This window comes from Mus pahari, chromosome 15 (genome assembly GCF_900095145.1).
Source record: "Mus pahari chromosome 15, PAHARI_EIJ_v1.1, whole genome shotgun sequence".
In the NCBI taxonomy this organism is placed as follows: domain Eukaryota; kingdom Metazoa; phylum Chordata; class Mammalia; order Rodentia; family Muridae; genus Mus; species Mus pahari.
In genome coordinates, this window is record NC_034604.1 from 6674147 (window position 1) to 6696279 (window position 22133).

Genomic DNA, 22133 nt, shown 5'->3' on the forward strand with positions numbered 1-22133 from the left:
ACAGCACAGTCCTTCTGCAGAGGAAGAACTAAGCACACACAGCACAGTCCTTCTGCAGAGGAAGAACTAAGCACACACAGCACAGTCCTTCTGCATGACTATGCTTGCAGTCCAGACGAGATGGAAGAGGAAATGGGCAGGGTTTTTTCTCCCAAAGTGAGCAGTGAAAAACACAAGTCCACCAAAAAAGAAAAAGAGCATGTCCTTTGCAGCTGATGTCATTCAGCCTATGCCAAGCCTCTGGAGTCCAAGAGATCCTCTCGTCCTTGGCAAAGGATGCTCTCAAGTAAGACCCTGTGCCAGCAACCGGGCCTGACTTGTTTGAAAGAGTGTTAAAAATTAAATACTTCCAATTAATAGTCCCTTATAGTTTTTCAAAGATGTTTATAATTTCTATTTCTCTATATATTTATGTGTGTGCTTGTTAGTATGTACACATGCATGCAGGTGCACACAGAGACCAGAAGAGGGCATCAGAAACCCTGGAACTTCAGTTACAGGCAGTAGTGAACCACCAGATGGGTGCTAGAAACTGAACTGGGGTTCTCTGCAAGAGCCACCTCACTAGCTCCCCCTACATTTATTTTATAGACTTTATAAATCACAAATTTGCATAAAATAGGTTATTTATCTCCGGGGATGGAGATATAATAAAGTTGGCAGAATGCTTACTTAGTGGGCATGAAGCCCTGGGTTTGATTCCCATCACTGCGTTTAGCCAGGCATGGCGACGCATGGCGACGCATACCCGTGGTGCCAGCACTTGTGAGACAGAGGCAGGAGGATCAGAAACTCAAGATCACCTTCAGCTATATATCAAGTTCAAGGCCAGCCTGGGCTACATGAGATACTGCATCAAAAGAAAAGTTCAGTATTACAGCCACTTCTAAGAAGTTATGCATAAATTCCTGACATGCATTTCCAGGGTTGCTAACTTTATCCCTGGTCCATTCTAATTTCTACTACCCTCATCTTCTTCCTTTAATTTATTTTTATGTTATTATAACTTTAGTATCAGCCTTGTTTTCTTTATAAAATAAACAAGAGAAAGAAAATTAAATTCATAACAAATAAAAATGTGAAAATAAAATGCACGGGCACAAGGAAAAAATGAAAAAAATAAAAACTGAAGAAAGAGCCAGGTGGTGGCACATGCCTTAAATCCCAGCACTCAGGAGGCAGAGGCAGGTGGATTTCTGAGTTCAAGGTCAACCTGGTCTACAGAGTGAGTTCCAGGACAGGGGAGGCTGCACAGAGAGCCCTGTCTCAAAAAGAAAACAAAAACAAAAATAAAAAGCAAACAAACAAAAACCAAGCAAACAAAGATACCAAAACTCATTTACTATTCTGGGCCTTCTTACTTGAAAGTCAGCCACTTGTTGCAGGTCCCAGGATCCTCTGGGACATCCTTGTGTCACATCCCCAAATCATTATTTAACTTGCATAGTGACAACTGAATGAGCAAGAAGGAGGAGGATTGGTGCTGTGTTCTGTCTAATGAGGTGGGATGTTCATAGTGCACTGTATTTTTAAACTCTGTTTGAAAACTAATTTTCACTTGTAAAAGGGATCACCACATTTAAATAGCACCCAAACTTTGAGGTTTTCAGTTTCTTCCGAAGTGCTATGGATATGTCAGAAAAGAGAGCTACTTCTAGCTAGAAAAGGAGTTGTCTGCTGTGTGTATCTGAACAAAAGGAAAAAGAAAACAAACCTAGGGGTAGTTTCCTAAATGAAACGTGTCAACATGCCACTAATGATACTTGAGGTTCCAGGAAAATACAGTGCTGGTGTCAAGCTCCAGGGCTGCATCCCTTTGCCCCCCACCAAACCTGTCTTTACTGCTCTGCTGTTTTCGATCAGGAGGACGCAGGCTGCGAGAAGCTGTACTTTGGCTTAGATGAGTACAGCAAGTCTCTGCAGTGGGGGATTACCAGCCCACTCCTGAGATGCGATGAGACCTTTGAGAAGATGGTGAGCACCCTCTTGGAGAGGTAAGGAAGGCTGCCCTTGTCTGGCCATTTCACAGTGAGTTTGGTGATGTTCATGCAAGTGACACTGAGAAGCCACATAAAAATATCTTTCTCAAGGTGGCCTTCTACTACCACAGGCTTCAGATGGCCCTCCAAGAAGAACAAGGGCAGGGCATCCTACAGGAAGGGCCGGTGCCATTTGTCACATCCCAGATTGTCTCCTGGGCAGCTTCACTGCAGAGGGGAATCTGTGTGTTTCCAGACATTATACCTCAGGCTTTGTTCCCCTTCACCTGCTCACTGTGGGCGAGCAAGGATCCTTAAACAGGTCCCTGCAAGATACCCTTGAGAAACTGTGGCTACATATGGAACATCATAGCTAAAGTAATGGAAAACATTTGAACATGTTGTCTCCTTGGGACCCACCCTGTGGTCCTGACCTGCAAGGCTGAGAGTCTTATTTGTTTTATTTTAGGGATAATTCTCCCTACCGTGTCAGCCTTCCTTATTCCTCGGCTCTAGGGATGTCTTGTGTTTGTTTTCTCAGAGCCTGATTGATAGACCCAAAGGGAGGGTAACATCCCTCTATGTGACTGTCCCAGATGGGCGGGGAGGTAAATCAGACCTCCTAGTAGCTCTAGGTTCTTAATACTGAACGGGTTGGGTAGAGTCAGCTCTTCACCAGTCTGCCTCATCATCTTGAAAATGTTTTAAGAAAAGAGAAATAAAAAATAAAGATAAGTGGATATACCCAGATCAGCAGGATACCGCTGTGTAGGGAAGGGAGCAAGCTCAGAGTGGAGCCAGCACTCACAGCTGTTATAGCCTTCAGCGACAGACACCACCCCTGTGTCATTAACTGTCCTCCCTGGGACACCGTTTTACTTTCCTACCCAGATCCTTCCCCTGCTTAGAGCTTGTCTTTCAGCCCAGTGTCTCAGGAGTGCATGGCTTGTGTTTGAAAAGATGCTCCCATTGACTGACATTAAAGATGATGTCATGGGGGCTGGAGAGATGGCTCAGTGGTTAAGAACACCAACTGCTCTTCTGAGTTCAAATCCCAGCAACCACATGGTGGCTCACCACCATCCGACGTCCTCTTCTGGTGCATCTGAAGACAGCTACAGTGTACTTACATATAACAATAAATAAATCTTTTTTAAAAAGATTATGTCATACAAAACCACAATCATAATTTAATGCAAACAGATGAGGGAAACTTCACCATTAAGTCATAATTTTGTCAAAGTATGGAGTGTAAATTTCTGTGCTTTAAAGTTAATGTTTTTGGCTTTTAAAAACATTGCCTGGGCTGGAGAGATGGCTCAGCAGTTAAGAGCACTGCTTGCTCTTCCAGAGGTCCTGAGTTCAATCCCCAGAAACCACATGGTGGCTCACAGCCGTCTGTAATGAGGTCCTATTCCATCTTCTTGTGTGTCTGAAGGCAGTGACAGTGTACATGAAATAAATAAATCTTTAAAAAACAAAACCGTTGCCAGTAAAGTAACCCTAAGCTTTAACTATAGTTCACCTGTGGTTTCTTTCCCTCCAGCATTCTGCCCAAGCTAATGGTGTCTATGACTTAGCACTCGCCCAGGACTATCCCAGCTGTGGCGTTCTGTGCTGTTCTCAGCCTAGTAAACCCTACAGTACAAGAAGACATGACAGAGACATGAATACAGTCCAGACCAGTCTGCCTCCAGTCAGTGATCGAGAACAAGTAGCTGAATTTCTCTCAGTAGCCACACTCATCCCAGTGAAAGCTGGAAAGGCTAGAGTAGTGGTCACCTTTTCTATTCCCTCTAAAACTCTTCAAAGCCATGGTGCTCATTTGATAGCCCTCACTGGTATTTGACCCTGGGCTTTTCTAGGCAAGCTTGTGAACATTTGTTCAACTTTAAGGAGAATTAGGAAGTAGAACACACGTGCCTACCCTGAGCTACCAACTAGTGGCCAAGAAGAAAGGGGCCAGGCTCCTCCTCGGTGCTCTGCCAGGCTCAGCACCTCAGCCAAACCCTGCACAGCCCTGCCCTGCCAGTGCCTACTTTCTCAGCAGCCAGTGTGGCCTGTGCCCTTTGGTCATCAAGTCTGCCTTCCAGGTGAAGAGCACCAAAATAACACATCTATTTTCTACCTCGCCTGAACAGCCATCATGACCAGTGTGACTGCCACCTGGCAGCCTAGCTAGGGGAGACCATAAATGCTCAGATTCCCAAGCTCCCTTAACCAAACAGTCTCTGGTAACAAAAGGGTCTCCACTAGGGGGTGCTCTTTCTCCAGCTAGCTCCAATTTCCCCTGTAACAACTCACTTTTTTGTTTTTGTTTTGGGGGTTTGTTTGTTTGTTTGTTTCATTTTGTTTTGTTTTTATGAGACAGGGTTCCTCTGTGTATCCCTGACTGTCCTGGAACTTGCTCTGTAGATTAGGAGGGCATTGAACTCACAGAGATTCACCTTCCTTGCTGGGATTTAAGGCATGTGCCACCACTGCTCCACTTACTAACATTTTAATGGGAAGATATATTTCTGCTACCTGTAAAGCTCAAATTAGCAATAATTCATGTGTTGGGTTTTGTTTTTTGTTTTTTGTTTTTGTTGTTTTGGTTTTTTGCTGTTTTTCCTTTTTAATAGCATCCCATTAAACTGGAATCTTCACATATGTAGCCCAGACTGAGCTTAACTTCTCGACCCTCCTGCCTTGGCTTACGTGTTACAGGCTCGTTCTAGCACTCCAACACTCCAACTGTAGTTATCTTTTTTTGTGTGTTTTTCTTTTCTTGTTATGTCTGAAACGCCAAGAATAATGAGAACGGTGTCTCAGTTTCCTTTACTGTAGTCAGATATCAAAGAGCTGAACTGGCATGCCTCCTGCAACAGCATGAGGATTGTGACTCGTGCACAATTAACCTTGCTCCATATTAAATGAGCATCTGAATTGCTGGGGAGGGGTGGGGGAAGCTGCTCAGCCCTGAGGCTTGCGTCTGTGGTCTGGCAGTTCTAGCTTCCTGGTCCCAGTGCTGGCCACGTGGTACTTTGAGACGGTAGCGTGACTAGGCCACCCCTCAAACTCTAATTTCCTTTACCTGTCCCAACATTACACGCATTACAGGAGGAGCCACTTCTAGTAATGTGGGATCCAAAGTTATTCTGCACATTAGCCCCTTCCTGCTGTTTTCCACCTGTATTTTACTGCGCAAGCCTTGCTGTTCCTGCTGGCCGTCCGCTGATCGCTAACTCCTTGCATTCTGTCTGTAGGTACCCCCGGCTGCACAGCATGGTCGTGCGCTGCTATCTTCTCATCCAGCAGTACTCAGAGGCCTTGATGGCTCTCACCACCATGGCGTCCCTCCGAGACCACAGCACACCAGAAACGCTCAGCATTATGGATGACCTTATCACCTCCCCAGGAAAGAACAAAAGTGGGAGGGGACACATGCTCGTCATCAGAGTGCCTTCGGTGCAGCTGGCCATGCTGGCCAAGGAGAGGCTGCAGGAAGTGCGAGACAAGCTGGGTCTGCAGTACCGCTTTGAGATCATCCTGGGGAACCCCGCCTCCGAACTCACTGTTGCAACTCACTTTGTGACACGATTAAAGGTTAGCAACGGGCAGGCATACTGTTTGTTTCTGTTTTCTAGGACTCTTGGGTAGATGTAAGGTTTTTGTTTTGTTTTGTTTTGGTTTTTGGTTTTTCGAGACAGGGTTTCTCTGTGTAGCCCTGGCTGTCCTGGAACTCACTTTGTAGACCAGGCTGGCCTCGAACTCAGAAATCCGCCTGCCTCTGCCTCCCGAGTGCTGGGATTAAAGGCATGTGCCACCACGCCCAGCTTCTGAGTAAGTTTTGCACGTGTGACTTTGACCTCCCTGACCGGGCTAAGGCTAAACTAAAGGATGCACTGGATTTTCTTAATTGACACCAGTTTCTACAGGTCTCATCAGATCCCTTTTCCTATGCATTTGCAGTCGGTCTCCACGCTCTCTAAGCACAGGTGCAAAAACTGCGAGGACCAGTTTGTCCCATTGTTCCCGACCTGGGTGGGGATGCCTCTAGCCCACTGCCATGTGTTTCTCACTAATTCTTTTCTGTGCATCTAATCTATGTATCAGCTGGAGGCTGCACAGTAGGTAAAGGATTATTAGCACTCGTCCTTGCCATCACTGAGGCAGCTTCTGTCATCTAAAAACCGGTTGTGACAAGAAATCAGGTGGACTTTCTACCTGGACTTCCTTGTGAGTAGATGTGTGTCATTAAGGTTTTAGTGATGAAGAAAAATTAAATTATGGTCAAAGGCCACGTTGTAGAAAATTCATATGGTGAATAGCAGTGCCTTGCAGCCCTCCTGAAAGTGAGTCCCTGAGACAAGGGCTTGAGGCAGTCTGAAAACACTAAGGAACTAGAAGCAATGGGCACGTGCATAGCAGCACTCTGGAGAATCCACAACTGCTACTGAGCTCTGCTAGGACTGCAGGGTGGTCCTTGGGTTGGCCCTCACTCTCCATATATAGCTCCTGACAGTCGTGAGTCATTTGTTCAGAAGGTCAGTGTATGCCAGTCGTAGCACACACCTTTAATTCCAGCACTTGGGAGACAGAGGCAGGCATGTCTCTGAGTTCAATGCCAGCCTGGTCTGCAGAGCAAGTTCGAGGACAGACAGGCAGACAGGGCTACACAGAGAAATCCTGCCTGGGGGGGGGGGAAGGGAAAGAAAAGAAGATGATTATATTTCAGTAGGTTGTAAAAAACCTGTCCCTTTGGGCCACTGTCTAGAAAACACAATAAAGCTGTCCGTCATGGAGTGCCGGGGTTATTGGCAGTGCATAGGGAAGGGGACACTGGGCTGTGTGTGCACCCTGGGTGAGGACTGCTATCTGAGGGTGTGCCTTACGTGAAGGGCTTCCTAGTGATTATTTCCCAAGGCAGTGAAAGTCCCTTCATTTGTATGAGTAACTTAGATACCAGGTGCATAAGAGTCCCAGATTCTCAAAACCTCTTTTTCCCCTCTGCTCTCTTGTACTATCTGTGTGAGAGTGAAAATACACACTCCTACAGGGATGCTCATGTAAGCAGGACCGCCTCTTGACCGGTGCCAACTGGGTCACCTGTTCCTTTATGCTCCTAGACTCCTTGACACTCTCAGAAGGCACGGAGTACCTTTTACCTTCAGTCTTGGGTAAAATGCAACACTGCTCCCATTATATAGCCTCATTCTTATATTTAACCCTCTTTATCCTATTATACATTGCGGTTAATTGGCCAGAGATGACAGATATTAAAATTTTAACTGTGGACAGATTAAACTTTTAACCTTAAATAAATCAGTCACCACGCTCAACAAGCATATGAAACTCGTGTACAGTTACCTAGATAGTAAACCCAGTATTGAGCCAAAACTCATTTGCTGTCCAGTCTTGTGTTAGCTTAAGTGCCTTGGAAAAAATAATTCAAAGGCCAGAGTAGATCAGATCCATGGAAGTCACTATCACTCCTCACGAGGGGCAGGCTGGTGGGAAAGCATGGCACAGTGGGTGGACTGGATGCTATTTGTCAAGAGTAAACGTGAGATGTGTTTCACACTCAGTGGAAAACCTCCCCAAGTGGTAAGACATCTTACCATTCTATCCTATTGCTATCCTGGCCTCTTTACCCTGGTGGGATCATGATTTAATGGTGGGTTCCAGACTCTAAAATACTTTCAGGGGAATTCCTATTGTCAGGAAGAACATAAACACAGTGTGAAGATCGCTGAGTAAAATTATTCCTGTTCCAGGATTGTCTACTCTGAGTGGGGCAATTCCTTGTCCCCTTGGGTGCAGAGGGATGGAACTGATGTCCTTCTGAAGGAGGTGTTTGTTTGGAGGCAAGGTCTCAAGTAGCTGAGGCTGGCCCTGATGTACTATGTAGCTGAGCATGACCTTGAAGCCTAGCCTTCCTCCTCATCATCATCCTCCTCCTCTTCCTCTCCTCCTCCTCCTCTTCTTCCTCCTCCCCATGAGCAACACCGTTACAGGCATATGCTGCCATGCCAGGGTCCCAAAGTGTGTGTGATGTGGATATGGGTGCCCACAGAGGTCAGAAGAAGACAGATCCCCTGGAGTTGGAGCTCCTGTTTTGTGTCAGCCAACTACTCCTGGGCATGGGACAGACCTGGAGTCTGCTGCATATATCCAGGAACACTCCACTGAACTCAGAGATCCACTTGTCTCTGCCCCTTGAGTGCTAGGATTGAAGGGATGAGCCAATACACCCTGAACAACAGCTTCTTAGTCCTTCTGTGCTAAGCATTATCAGAAGTGCCAGTTAAGCCGTGCTGGAAAGTCGACATAAAGCCTTCCTACATTCTGTACAAGTAATAAATAATAATCTTTGAAACCTATCTACTTGAATTGGCCCATTTTCTTTCTGTTCTAAACTGGAAACATCTGGGTACTGAGGCTGTACCTTAGCTGTTGGCGTGCCTGGCACACATGAAGTCCTTTATTTGATCCCCAGCACCTCACAAAACCAGTTGTTGTGACACACAACTGTGTCCTCAGCCCTTGGGAGGCAGAGGCAGGAGAATCACATGTCCAAGTTTATCCTCAACTTCACATCAAGTTTAAAGCCTAGGGCATGCAAGACCCCATCTCAGACAAAGCCAAAACAAACAGGTACAGAACCTTCATCCTTGAACATCTTTCAAAAGTGGGTTTTCCTCATGCATTGTACAGTCATGTTTTCACGACTGATGTCCAAGTTATTAAAGGATCTGCGTGGATAAGTGTTCCTGGTAATGAGTGAAGAATGGGTGCTTTGTAGGTACATGGTGAACTCAGGAGCAGATGGCATTCCTCTTCAGTAAGGGTTTGCTTCTGATCCAGTGGGGGCAGTCTTCCAGACTCTGGTGGCCACATGCCACTCCTTACTTGTCAGGTCGGGTGGGGAACTGAGCCTACAGTTCTGTGTCTGGGCAAGTTCTACCACTTAGTTATATCCCCTAGTCCTCTCTGCCTTTCATTTTCATACACATCTCATTAGGGGTGGCCTTGAACTTGGGAGCTTCTCTCTGTCTCTTGAGTGACTAGGATTACAGACCTGCACCTCTAGGACAGTCGATAAAGGAAGAAAGAGAAATTTAACCACCAGAATTGGGGCTGGCCTCATTGTTTGCTTGATTAAAATGTTTTGGATGAGTTTTAAGAGTCTTTCTCAGGTCCCTAACAACTGAAACTGGCCTTTCTCATCACAGAATCCCGAGAGTTTGTCTGAGCCAGCAAGTATAGCCAGTTTTACATCACCAGTAGGATGCTCTGGTGTTTTTCCAGCTTGTGGAGCTGATGCATGAGGTATACCAACACCTTTCCATATTATCGAGGTGAAAACTGAAGTCCATGCTCTCATAGTCATGCCTTGAAGGTTGCAAATGCAGAGGTGGATGTGGCGGCCATGCCTGTGTTCATTTAGGAAATAGAGACAAGATAAGGGGTTCAAAGTCATCCTCAGCTACATAGGAGAGGTGAGGCTAGTCTAGGCTAAATGAAACCCCATCTCAAACATCAAAACCCTATCACAAGAATAAAAAGAAGCATTCCAATATGAGTGGTTTACACACTTAATAAGGATCATTAGGTAGCTTGGTGTGTCTAAAGCCTGTATCCAGAAACCTTTATAAAATATACAAATTTGAATGAGGAGTTTTAATGATTTCTTCTGTATCTCTTCTATAGACCTGGAGAGGAAATGATCAGGAAGAGTGGATCCCTCGGACATATCAAGACTTGGAAGGTCTGCCCTGCATAGTGATATTAACTGGCAAAGACCCCCTTGGAGAAACTTTTCCCAGGTGAGACCTGAATCACTGATTCTGCAGCTCCATGGGGCCACGGCTGAACTGCCGATTGATTGATGAACCAATTTCAGTTGTCTGGCAGTAACTGTTTCATGCAGGGACAAAACCAAATAGAGCCTCATTCGTTTTCTTTCAGATTCCCAGAACTACCAGTTCTGGAATGGGGCCAAGCCACAGAGGAAAAATGGTTATACCGCAGAGCTAAAGAAGAAAGGCAGGAGATAGGCAGACAGACAGACAGACAGACAGATATAGATATGCTAGATGGATGGATGGATGGATGGATGGATGGATGGATGGATGGATGGATGGATGGGTAGATTAACTGATAGAGTTTAAAGCACTTTGTCTTTGTTAATCTGATGCTCCAAACTTTCTGGAGGACCTAGGGCTATAGACTGGAGGGCAATAGCAATAAAAGCGTCAACTGTTTATTGTGTGTGTCACCCACACTAAATGCTTGTACTGTATCTCTTCCACATCAACCTTACAAGCCAGCCTTTGATGCGTATCCTTTGGACTTTGCTCTTTAGTGACACTGGAGCTGACACAGGGCCTCCCTCGTACATGCTGCACACATCTTCTGTCACTGAACTACATCTCTAGTCCCTGTCCTCTCTCTTTTATACTTCAGGGACACAGGGGAAGTGAAGCACAGGGAAATATGGCTAGGTGGGAGGTCACAGAGCTGAGATTTAGAGCTGACTTAGCCAATACTGAAACCTGTGGTCTTCGTTGTCCCACGAATCACAGGACCTTCAGGCATGCTTAAGTATTCTGTGTTAGAGAGACATGCCACCAATATGGTTCATTCTATACAGATCCTTAAAGTACTGTGACCTGCGATTAATCGACTCAAGCTATTTAACTCGAACGGCCTTGGAGCAGGAGGTGGGCCTGGCATGCTGCTATGTCTCCAAAGAGGTCATCCGGGGGCCTGCTGCTGCCCTGGACCTCAGTGCAAAGGAGGCTGAGAGGGTCCCCACCAGTGAGAATGATTCTGAGGAGCTGCTCATCGATTTGGAAAGGCCACAGAGCAACAGCAGCGCTGTCACAGGAACCTCAGGTCAGAACTCTTTCTCCACAAGGTAGAGCTGGGTACTGCTCTACCAAGCAATGGCAGTACCTCCTCTCCAGATTCCAGCTGCTCAGAGGGTGCTTGCAAAGCAGGAGAGCTGAAGGGGTACAGCTTTCTCTGGGTTTAACCGTGAGTTTAGTGACAGGCAAAAGCCATAATCAGCTTGCCTCACAGCCTGCTCCCGATGCCTCCCCATCTCCTTCCAGTTACTCCAGAGCTCACACCAGTCTAGAGATGGGGGCTCTACGTTCATATGAGGTTTGCTTAGTGTCTGGCACCAGCGCTTAGGTGGACGGACGGTGGGTGGACGACTGGTTACCTTAAGTACTTCTTGTCAGGTGGTTCTATACTGTAGGCTTTTCAGTGGCTACTAGTTTTGACAGCAGAGCCTGGTATAAATTTTCTTTTCCGTAAATTGTTATACAGCAAATGAGACCCTATTTCCAATTATTTTATTATGAAAGTAATAAAGTTTAATGTAGAAAAATCAGATGATATATCAAAGTACAAGGAAGAGGCTGAAGTGAAACACCCCACCCACTCTCTGAATTAGCACGGAGATCAGGTTATTATCTAGACATGCGTGTGCAAGCATGCACATGCTCGTGGTTATTACCTAGACATGCGTGTGCAAGCATGTGCATGCTCGTGCCCAAGCAGTGCCGGTCTCCATTTGAGTCTGTCAGCAGCTGTCAGATGGCTCCATGCCTGTGGGCCCTCCTATCTCTAGTAGCCTGAAGGGACATGAGACCGGCCCTTCTCTAGGTATACCCAGCTACTCACCCTCAGCAGGCTTCACCCCGTCCTGTCCTTCCTCAACCCCACCACTGTAGGCCCTGGTTTCCCTGAAACCAGATCAGAAAAAGCCAGAGAACTGCACAGGTAACAGAATGAGGGGAAACATCATCTCTGGCATCTTGGGAATATGAGACCTGGAAGGGAAATGGAGGGGGGGGGATGAGTGAGGAGAAGGGAAATGAGTGGGTGGGGGAAGCTGTTCCCTTCCTAGTGGCTCTCTTTCAAAAAGATTTAAAAATTATCTTATGTGAGTATTGTTGCCTACCCGTATGTACCTATACCACCTGAATGCCCGGTGTTCATGAGGTCAAAGAGGGCATCAAGTCCCCTGGAACTGGAATTATTAACAGTTGTGAGTTGTCATGTGGGTGCTGGAGCTGAGCCCCAGTCTTCTGCAAGCACAGAAGTGCTCATAGAAGCTGAGGTGTCACTCACCTCAGTGGCTTTTCAGTTACATCCCTCCTCCATTGTCTGCCCCACTCACCAACAGTGTCCCGACTTGGTCTGATAAACCCACAAAAGTCTCATGACAAAGCCTTGTTCAACCCCAAAAACTCAGACCCTACAGACCTTAGCCCCCAAGCTCCCACAAAGCTGCTGAGGCTGAGAGTGGGAGACAGGCTCTGCCGAGTGCCTGATGTTGCGTGTACACTATGCCAACAGACACATATGTGTCCTTCCACAATGTCAGAATTTGGTAATAAACTCACAGGATTTAGTGACTACAGTGACTGCGATTTATCATATAATCCGCCTTCATTAGAAGCCTGGCTGAGGTGAATACAGGTTCTTTAATCCAATATTAATTACTAATATTAACTCTCATATCACACAGCATATAATGTATGCATGGATGGATGAATAGATGTATACATGAATGTATCTACAGATGTATATAAATGGGTCAGAATGAAAGCAGCTTAAAGAGGCTGCAGCAGAGGTCAGGAGGGTTCAAAAGTGGGCGGAGAAAAACAAGCCAAACCAGTGGAAAGCCGGGGGGTGGGGGTGGGGTGGGGGAGCTGTGTCAGGTTCCAAGTGAAGCAGCAGCTTTCAACTGCTAGATGAAAGGCTGAAGCAGGGCTCAAAGCAGGAGATGGATCAGGAACTAAGAAAGGCTAGGTTAAATCCAGGTCCTGATAGGGACCAGGCAGACAGGCAGGCTCTGGCAATAGCAGGGAGCTCAGCCTAAGCTGTAAGAGCAGCAGATGACTTGGTCCTGGGACCATGCCATCACTTTGTTAGGTGTCTGTCACTTTATAGGGGTCAGGAGAGGGAGCTTTCCTTGGTCTAGTGTGTCCAATAAGTTCTATAGGATTTAAATATACTCATGTCCCCCGCAGTCTCAGTAAACTTACAGGGTGGCTCCCTTCCTGCTTCCAGGAATGAGTCATTGGTCATTTGGTGCTGGATGGGTAGCCCTCAGATGACACGGTTTCTCAGCCCATGCAGGCGGAGGCAGTCAGTCTCCCTCGAAATGGAGTAGAGAGCACAGTTTCATACAAACAATGTGGAGTAGGGCACTGGTCTCACCAGCTCAAGTCCTCACAGTCACGGGGCAGTAAGGAGCCTTGCGGCTTAGAAAAGTAATTTTATTCTTTTCAATAGGTGTCTTCGTGTGTGTCTGTGTGTTTCTGTGTGTGTGTGCGTGTGTGTGCATGTGTGTATGTGTATATGTCTGTGTGTGTATGTATATGTGTGTGTCTGTGTGTGTATATATGTGTGTATGTCTGTCTGTTTGTGTGTCTGTCTGTCTGTCTGTGTGTGTGTGTGTGTGTGTGTTGGGGGGATGGGTGCACAAGGATGCAGGGCCCACAGAGACCGTAGGCACTGGATCCTCTGGAGTTACAGGCCTTTGTGAGTCACCTGACATGGCTGCTGGGACTTAAACTTGGGGTCTCTGAAGAGCAGTATATGCTCTTAACTGCTGAGCCATCTCTCCAGCCCAAGAGACATTTACTTTAAAAAAAAAAAAAAGATTTATTTTATTTATATGAGTACACTGTAGCTTCAGACACACTGGAAGAGGGCATCAGATTCCATTACAGATGGTTGTGAGCCACCATATGGTTGCTGGGAATTGAACTCAGGACCTGTGGAAGAGCAATCAGTGCCCTTAACTGCTGCACCATCTCTCCAGGCCTGAGAGATTTACTTTAACAGCTGCAGTTCATGGTTAATCTGTCAGGTCTCACTGCAAGGCTGGACAGCACCCATCTGAGGTCAGACAGGATCTTCAGCCATGAATATTAGGAAGGTCATTCACTACAGAAAGGGTTACATAAAGTTAACCAAGTAAAGGCGCTGGAGACTCAGCTCCTCATCTGGAGCGGGTCTAACGCCCTCCTGTAAAGAGAACATGCCTGCCTTGGTTTGGGAAATGGCTACAGACCAGGGAAGTCTGACGTGTAAGGCTCTCAGCTACCAAGGCGGCAAGTGTCACTGAAAATTACTTAACTGTGGAGCCTGTGAGTCCAGTACCATCTGAGAGCGGAGCTGGGAGAACACCTTCACAAAGGGACTACTTCCAAACCACGGGGAAGGCTCCAGGAAAGGAACAACAGGCAGCAAAGTACTAGTGCCCAATGACCCAGTGACCCAGTGACCCAGTGAACCCCGCCTGGCTTCCTGGAGAAAGTTGTCATCCAGGGGGACAATTTGGGAAGGAACCAGGGGAAATAGACCCAACTAGCCGTTGTCTCCCATTGGCCAACTCCACCCACAACCCAGGGCAAGGGAGCAGGAGGGAGCACTGGGAAACTGAGGCAGAAAGAACTGTCCATCACTGTGTCTGCAGTTCCAAAGGTTTTGGTGGTGGTGGGTGGGTGGGTTTGGGCTTTTGTGTTTTGTCTTGGCTTTGAGGTGTAGAGCCTCAGTAGTGACCTTGACATCAGGGAGGGGTGAGAATAGGATGAGTTCCATTGTCCTCTTCCAGGTTCCATCATGGAGAACGGGGTGAGTTCTTCTAGCACGGCTGGCAAACCCCAGCAGCAGCTTCTCACCCCCACCAGCAGCATTCGGCTGGATGAAGGGGTCTCCGCCAGCACTGCCATGGTTGGGGAGATCCTGAAGCAGGAGTGTGACTCCTTGGGCCCTCCGATGGCCAGTAGCACCACCTCCAAGCCTTCTTCGTCCTCATCCTCGAGTGTCCAGGCTCTTGCGTGGTCCAGGCAGCCCCGGGGCCTGCACACAGCCCTGCCCCCCGTGGTCATCTTATCCAAAGCCGCGTACAGCCTGCTGGGATCCCAGAAGGGCGGCAGGTTGCCATCCTCCGCGTCCTTGCTGCCCCATGCTGATGTGGCCTGGGTGAGCGCCCTGCGGCCAGGCCTGCACAAAGACATGAGCAGCGAGGAGCAGTCCCTTTATTACCGCCAGTGGACCTCAGCTCGGCAGCACCACGCCGACTACAGCAACCAGCCAGACCCCATCTCGGGAGCCCGAACCTTGCACCCGAGGCGGCTGCTGCTCACTGGGCCCCCCCAGGTATGGATAGAACAGGGTGGACCCTGTCTTGGTTGTAAGGGACATCCTGGGGGGTGACGGGGGTGGCAGTAGACCTCTTCAGACCTTAGCTGAAGAGCCAAAGTGTGAAAGGAATCTTTTCTTTCTCCTTCCTCCACCGGTCCTCAATAACACCTACACCAGGTGGGAAAGACCGGCTCCTATCTACAGTTCCTTAGGATCCTTTTCCGAATGCTCATCCGGCTGCTGGAGGTAGACGTGTACAATGAGGAAGAGATCAACACAGGTGAGGCTTGACAGGCTGACCAAGGCCTGAGACCCAAGAGCCGGGGTTGCTTCCCGTGGGTATCCAGGGCATCTAAGCTGCACAACTGTCATGAGGCCGGAGACAAGATGCCCAGCAAGTAATTCCAACTGAACTGTGGCTCTCAGCTCTGGGGCCTCTCCAGTGTGCAGCAAGCTGTGTGTCAGAGTTTTGGTAGGCAGGTAGGTAGGTTCACTGCCTAGACAGGTAAACCCTTCGGCTCTTGCCAGCTCTGCCCTGCACTCCCTGGTATCATGGCCTTTGATTTTACTCAAGATGTGCTACAGAAGTCATGTGATCGCACCCTGGTCTGCCAAGACATTCTCTGTCACTTCCCATCCAGCATGCTTAGACTGCAAATAAAATGCCAACTGCAACTCAAGGTATAACTCTGGGCAAAAATCAAATGTCATTTATATTAAAAGGATAATAGCTACACTCTAACCTTGGGCTTTTCCCCAAAGCAGTTCATGCTATGTTATAAAATTATTACATATTACTGTGCGTGCGGGGGGGGGAGGGGTGCATGGCCACTGGCATGTGTTGAGGTGAGAGGACAACCTTGGGGTGTCCATTTTCTCTTTCTGCCACGTGGTTCCTCTACTCAGGTCACTGAGCTGACTGCAAAGCATCTGGACCTAGTGAGATAGCCTCAGCTACATTTTGACTTACACATTAATAATGAATATCATGCTGGGCATGGTGGCTCACGCCTTTAATCCTAGCACTCGGGAGGCAGAGGCAGGCAGATTTCTGAGTTCGAGGCCAGCCTGGTCTATGGAGTGAATTCCAGGACAGCCAGGGCTATGCAGAGAAACCCTGTCTCGAAAAAAAAAATAATAATAATGAATATCATCTATTGTATATATACTGTGTGTCTACCACTGTCTTAGCACCTTGGTTCTCCCATCCCTAATGTTTCTGAGACCCACAAGAATCTGGCACTTTGAGGGGTTAAGTTTGTGCCTAGAGGGGTGATTACTAAGGGGTGGGACCAGGATTCAAGCTCTGGAAGTGCTCAAAGGCTGGCACCTGGGTAAAGATTTTGTCTTCACTGCTCTTGTGGTCCTGTGGGGGAAGGGAGGGAACAAGCGTGCCCTGGAGGATGAAGCACTCAGGGGTTCTAGTGAACCACACCCACTGGGGCTTCGGCTGCTTCAGGCCCAGTGTCCATCCAGGCTGGAATCAGCTAAGGCAGAAGACAGACAGCATCAAGGCTTGCCTGGGCTCTAGCACAGATCCAAGCTGAACCTGGTCACCCTCATGAGAATGAGCATTAATCAGGGTTCTCTAGAAGTACAGAACTGATGGTGTTAAGTCTATTTATATTAAAATGGGATAGATTAGAGAGTGCTTACAGGCTGTGGTCTGCCCGGTGAAACAATGGCTCTCTCCTGACAGAAAGGCCAAGAATTTGACAGTTACTCAGTCCACCAGGATGGATATCACTGTTGGTATTTGGCCTACATTGGAATTCCAAAAATGTAGGTAGTAACTGCCTTAGCAGTAGGATAGAAGAGCTTGCTAGTGAGAGTGAGAGCAAGCAGACAAAAAGGAAAAGATCCCTTCTTCCATGTCATTGGATGTACACTGCCGACTGGTGTGGCCCGGATTTAAAGTGGGTCTTCTGACTTCAAATGGTCCAGCCAAGAAGATCCTTCACAGGTATGCTGCGCTACACGAGTTTTAGTGGATTTCAGATGTGGTCAAATTGACAACCAAGATTTTTATAGAAAGTCTGGGGCCATGGCTCAGTGCTTGCCTGGGTTGTGTGAAGCTGCCCCCACTATTGAGAAACAACAATAACCAAATTATCCAGGACATCAGCGCCTTCAAACCCCACAGCTAAAGTTGAGAATTTTGACCATCATAACGTAAGTATGTTTTTAAGGAGAATTGGCAGACTTTGGATTTAATGGCACAGGAGTTTGTGAACTGGACATAGAGAAACTAATTCAGGGCTAGTGAGATGAAAAGTCTGAAGGAGTCGTTTGGGTTCCTTCTACTCTGGGATAAGAGAGGTCCCTTCTCAGAAATGTTTCCCTGGACTTTGTGCTTCAAGATGGAGGTGATGCAGTTATTTACTTGAACAGGTAAATATACCTGTTCAGGGTGGTGGTGAGGAGGGAAGGACGTGGGCCCATCTGTCCTATGCCCTGCCCTGCCCTAGATCACAGTGATATCAGCGAACTGACCCAGTCAGAGGGGGAGCCCTGGCCTGACATCGAGACCTTCAGCAAAATGCCTTTCGACGTCAGTGTACACGATCCCAAGTACAGTCTGATGAGCCTGGTCTACAGTGAGAAGCTGGCTGGGATCAAACAAGGTCAGTACACACAGAGCCAGTCTGTGGAGGTCAAGGGAACTCTAAATCAAGAATTGAGGTGGGCCAGGGAGACAGTCCGCTCCTTTGAGAAGAGCATAATAATTCTGTTTTTCACTCTTACACATGAACAGGCACATACATCCACCTTGATTTTTAAACTTGCTTGTTAGGGCTCAGTTACATAGTCCTCTGAAACGTCCTTATGAGAAATGAGCATTTCTTTCCAAGCTTCACGTGTGAGTCATGGAAATAACGCCCCTTCTCCCTTTATACGCAGAAGTAATAAAGGAGTGCAAAGCTGAGGAGCCTCGGCAACGAGAAACCATGTCGATGATGCTAACCCAGTACGCGGCCTATAACACCTTCCACCACTGCGAACAGTGCCAGCAGTACATGGCCTTCACCCCCACCTCCCAGGTACAGCCTCTGCCCTTGCCTGCCCACTGTGGACCCTGTCTGTGAGGTAGAGGGTAGGGTGAAACCTGACACTCCTGGCTTCAGGTCCCAGAGAAACTCCGATTGTCACTCAGCACTTACCTCTTCCCTCATCTTCCTCCTGGTACAGGAGCTCACTGTTCAGGCTGGCCTCAAACTCACAATCCTCCAGCACACTGAATGGAATTACAGGCATACCCACCATGCCTGGTTTTATTTTCTCATATTTTGGGTATTAGGTATACGCATATCCCAGGGCCTTGCAAATGATAATGCATATTCTAGCGCTCCCAACCCCTTAAGCATCTTTTTGCCTAGTGCATCTTTATGCACAGGAGGAGGAAACAGTTCCATGTTGTTTTCCCATTTCCCCTTTTCTCTCCTGGAGCTTTTAGTGTTGGTACTGAGCACCCAAGACTCCGTTGCTTCAAGGCTGTGCTGAGCAAATTCCCCAAACCTGGTTCTCAGGACCATGCCCTCCCCCAGCCTCTTAAAAGCATATTCTGAAATTCAATAGACACTAGAAAGAATGCACTGAAAACCAGGTTACAAGTTAACTGTTTACCTGTTTATCCCATTGTTTTCTTGGTGGGTTACTAGTCTGCTGACGATTTTTTTAATTGTGAATGCATGTGCATGCATGTGTGTACAGGCATGCATGCAAGTGTGTGTACAGGCGTGTGTGTGTGTGTGTGTGTGTGTGTGTGTGTGTGTGTGTGTGTGTACAGGCATGCATCCAGGAGCTGGTTCCCTCACTACACCATTGTGGACTGTGGAGCTCAAACCCAGACCACCAGACCCTTTCCTCATGAACCATCCACTGGCCCTAGTCACAATTCTTTGTAGGATATTGAAGACACAAGTGCTTTGGCCTATAAATTATAGGTGTTAGGAAATTTTCTGCATGAAAACCCCTCTTGACATTTCTGTGTGATTACAATACAAATAATATATCTCCACACTTGAGATTTAGAACAAACTAGAACTTGGGGGGGGGACTGTATTAATTTTCCTGAAATATAATATTTAGGTTAAAACTATTAGGAAACCTACTTGGATTTTAAGTGCTGATGAACATTTGTTGGTGTCACAGACATGTTTCTAAGTCTAGCCCTACTATCTAAGAGCTGACACTTAAAGTGTTCAGAGTGCCTCACAGAGCAGAACTGTCTTGTGACTGGTGTCTGGAGAAGATATACAGCAGGGAAACCCGGAGATGTTTGTCTTCAAGACGGAGCATCTCTCCTAAGGGTATGTGCAATACAGGCAGTGCCAATGTCACTTACCCTTGGAGAGTCTTTTTTGGGGCTGCATAGTTGACTCCTGCACCAGGGACAGCTGGCAGATGATAAAGCCTTGTACACGTTGCTCCTCACAGCCAGAATGTCTGGTGGCACTTATTCATGTCAAACATCTAAAAGAATGACCTGGATGTTTGGAAACCCATACTGACCTCCCTCTTTTCTTTGCAAATCTAGATGTCTGATTCCACCCTTCACGCATTCACGTTCTCTTCTTCTATGCTGGGAGAAGAAGTTCAGCTCTATTTCATCATCCCCAAATCCAAAGAGAGTCATTTTGTCTTCAGCAAGCAGGGCAGACAGCTGGAAAGCATGCGGCTGCCCCTGGTTTCTGACAAGGTGGGTGTAAAGTTTTGGACCCTGGGTGGAGGGTCTCTGAGTTGCCAGCAACTAAGGGTTTATTTTCCCATTTTGTCTCATTTTTTCCTTTCCACAGAATCTAAATGCAGTCAAGAGTCCTATTTTCACTCCTTCCAGTGGTCGCCACGAGCATGGACTCCTAAACCTTTTCCACGCCATGGAGGGCATCAGCCACCTTCACCTCCTGGTAGTCAAAGAATATGAGATGCCACTATACAGAAAATACTGGCCCAACCACATCATGCTAGTGCTTCCTGGCATGTTCAATAACGCAGGCGTGGGTAAGAGCCCCCTTGGAGTGGGAGAAGGGCTAAAAAAACAAACTGAACTCTATTACCTTCCAGAGTTCATTTTGAGAACTGCCCTGCCCTGTGGCCAGACATCTTTTAACTCTGGGTTCTTCCTTCTCTCTTGTTCTGGAATTTTACAAACCTTAACATTTTTTTTGCTCAGTTTTCCATACTGTTTAACTTCTGAAGACTAATAAGGACTAAATCACTGGAATACTGAACACCCTGAGAAGGGTTGGGGAGTCTTCTTAGTGTAGACTCCCAATATTTCTGGGCAGGACATTCTAGGGCCAAATGTATCCATGAGAAGAGACATGTTCTTAGCGTGGGTGGTAATGATTTAAAGGGTCCCTCCACCGTGTCCTGCTAGGGGCATAAGGCAAGTTCTAGTCTTGTCAAGACGTCTACCTGTGACACAGTGCAAGTGTCAGGCAGGTTCAGCCCTGCTTTTCCACAGGCAAAAGAACATCGAGATGCTCTCCCAGAAAGAAGCATCACGTGTTGAATGTGAGCACTGGGGCGTCTAGGGCACCTTCATCTCCCATACCCAGGACCACTGACTGGACCAGTGTTTGAGAGCTGTACTTGGGGCGCGTCCTGTGTTGCAGTATTTAAGTTCTCCCCACTTGTTTCTGCCGGTGTCTGAGGTGGTACTTACCTGGGATTTTAATTTACAGTTATGTAATGATTTGTGACTGTCATCTTCCTCTCACCTCAGTGCTGGGCACTGAAGTTCAGGCCTCTCAAATGCTCTAAGTGATTTCCTGCCTCAGTCACCCGAGTCGTTGATACCACAACGTGTGCCACAAAGCATGGTTGCTGAGCACACCCATGTGTTTAGGCTGTGTCTTTGGGAAAATGTCTTCCAAAGTCCTCATCTCTTCACCTGGATCACTCTGATAATTTACAGTTCAAAATTAACTCAGCAAATGTCATATCTTTACCCATTCCAATGTTAACAGTGTCCTTGATGTCCTGAAGGTCTTAGTTTGGATGGAGTCCTGTTTGTCTATTTCCCTTGGTGGATGTTGTCCCCACACACAGACCACTGCCAATTTCCCTGTCATTACTCTCTACTTTGTTTCCTTCTAAATGCTCTATAATGCTGACTTTTACTTTGGTCACTAAAGCATTTTAATTAATTTCTCATGCAGTAAGGACACAGCTTCATTTTTTCACGTGGCAGTTCCAGCACTGCTGTCGAAAAGAGATCTGCATTGAATGGCATTGGCACCCTTGTCATATATGTTTATTTCTGGACTATATATCTGTCTTTATGTCACTAGCATAAGACTTGAAGTTTTGAAAGGAAGAAGTATAAGACCTGAAACTTTAACAAAATTTACACGTTTGCAAACTTGTATGAGCTATAATAATGTATATAATATATAATAATCAAATCAAGAGTATAAGCTCTTTCTTTAGGAATCACTTTTATGTGTTGGGAGTTTTGTATTCTTACAGTCACTTGGAAATGTATCATGTGTTGTTTTAAACCAAGTTAATCCATTGTGCTACAGGAAACTAACCCCTCCTGTTTAGTGATTTTTACTGGACTGCTTCCCAGCCCTTCCTCCCACACCTCCCAGCCATTACTGACCTTCTTCCACTAAGTTCTTCTCTTTCTGGCTGGATTCACTTATATAAAGACCTCCCACTTCATCCATGCTTCTGCAAGTGTACAGAGTCAAGACTCCTTTTTGTTGTTGGTTTTTTGTTTCGTTTGTCAAGATGGCAACTTGCTCTGTAAACCAGGCTGTCCTTGGTCACTCAGAAATCCTCCTTCCTCTGCTTCCAAGGGCTGGCATTAAGGCGCGTGCCACTACTACCTGGCTTCCATTTTTAAATTTGTTTGGTATTTTACCTGCATTTATGTCTGTGTGAGAGTGTTGCAAGCTCTGGAACTGGAGTTGTATAGACAAGTGTGAGCTGCCTTGTGGGTGCTGAGAATTGAACCTAGGTCCTCAGGAAGAACAACTAGTGCTC

The 22133-nt window shown here is 46.9% G+C and overlaps 1 protein-coding gene across 4 annotated transcripts in view; it reads left to right on the forward strand.

The window, feature by feature from the left end:
* Positions 1–22133, forward strand: part of Greb1l (GREB1 like retinoic acid receptor coactivator) — a 225988-nt gene that overhangs the window by 191780 nt on the left and 12075 nt on the right. For all 4 annotated transcript variants that reach the window (XM_029546956.1, XM_029546955.1, XM_029546958.1 and 1 more), the window contains 10 exons: positions 1864–1994; positions 5228–5567; positions 9675–9790; positions 10618–10862; positions 14605–15152; positions 15315–15417; positions 17606–17761; positions 18039–18178; positions 19675–19836; positions 19934–20138. In XM_029546956.1, coding sequence (XP_029402816.1) covers positions 1864–1994; positions 5228–5567; positions 9675–9790; positions 10618–10862; positions 14605–15152; positions 15315–15417; positions 17606–17761; positions 18039–18178; positions 19675–19836; positions 19934–20138 — 2146 coding nt within the window. The remainder of the gene's footprint in view (positions 1–1863; positions 1995–5227; positions 5568–9674; positions 9791–10617; positions 10863–14604; positions 15153–15314; positions 15418–17605; positions 17762–18038; positions 18179–19674; positions 19837–19933; positions 20139–22133) is intronic.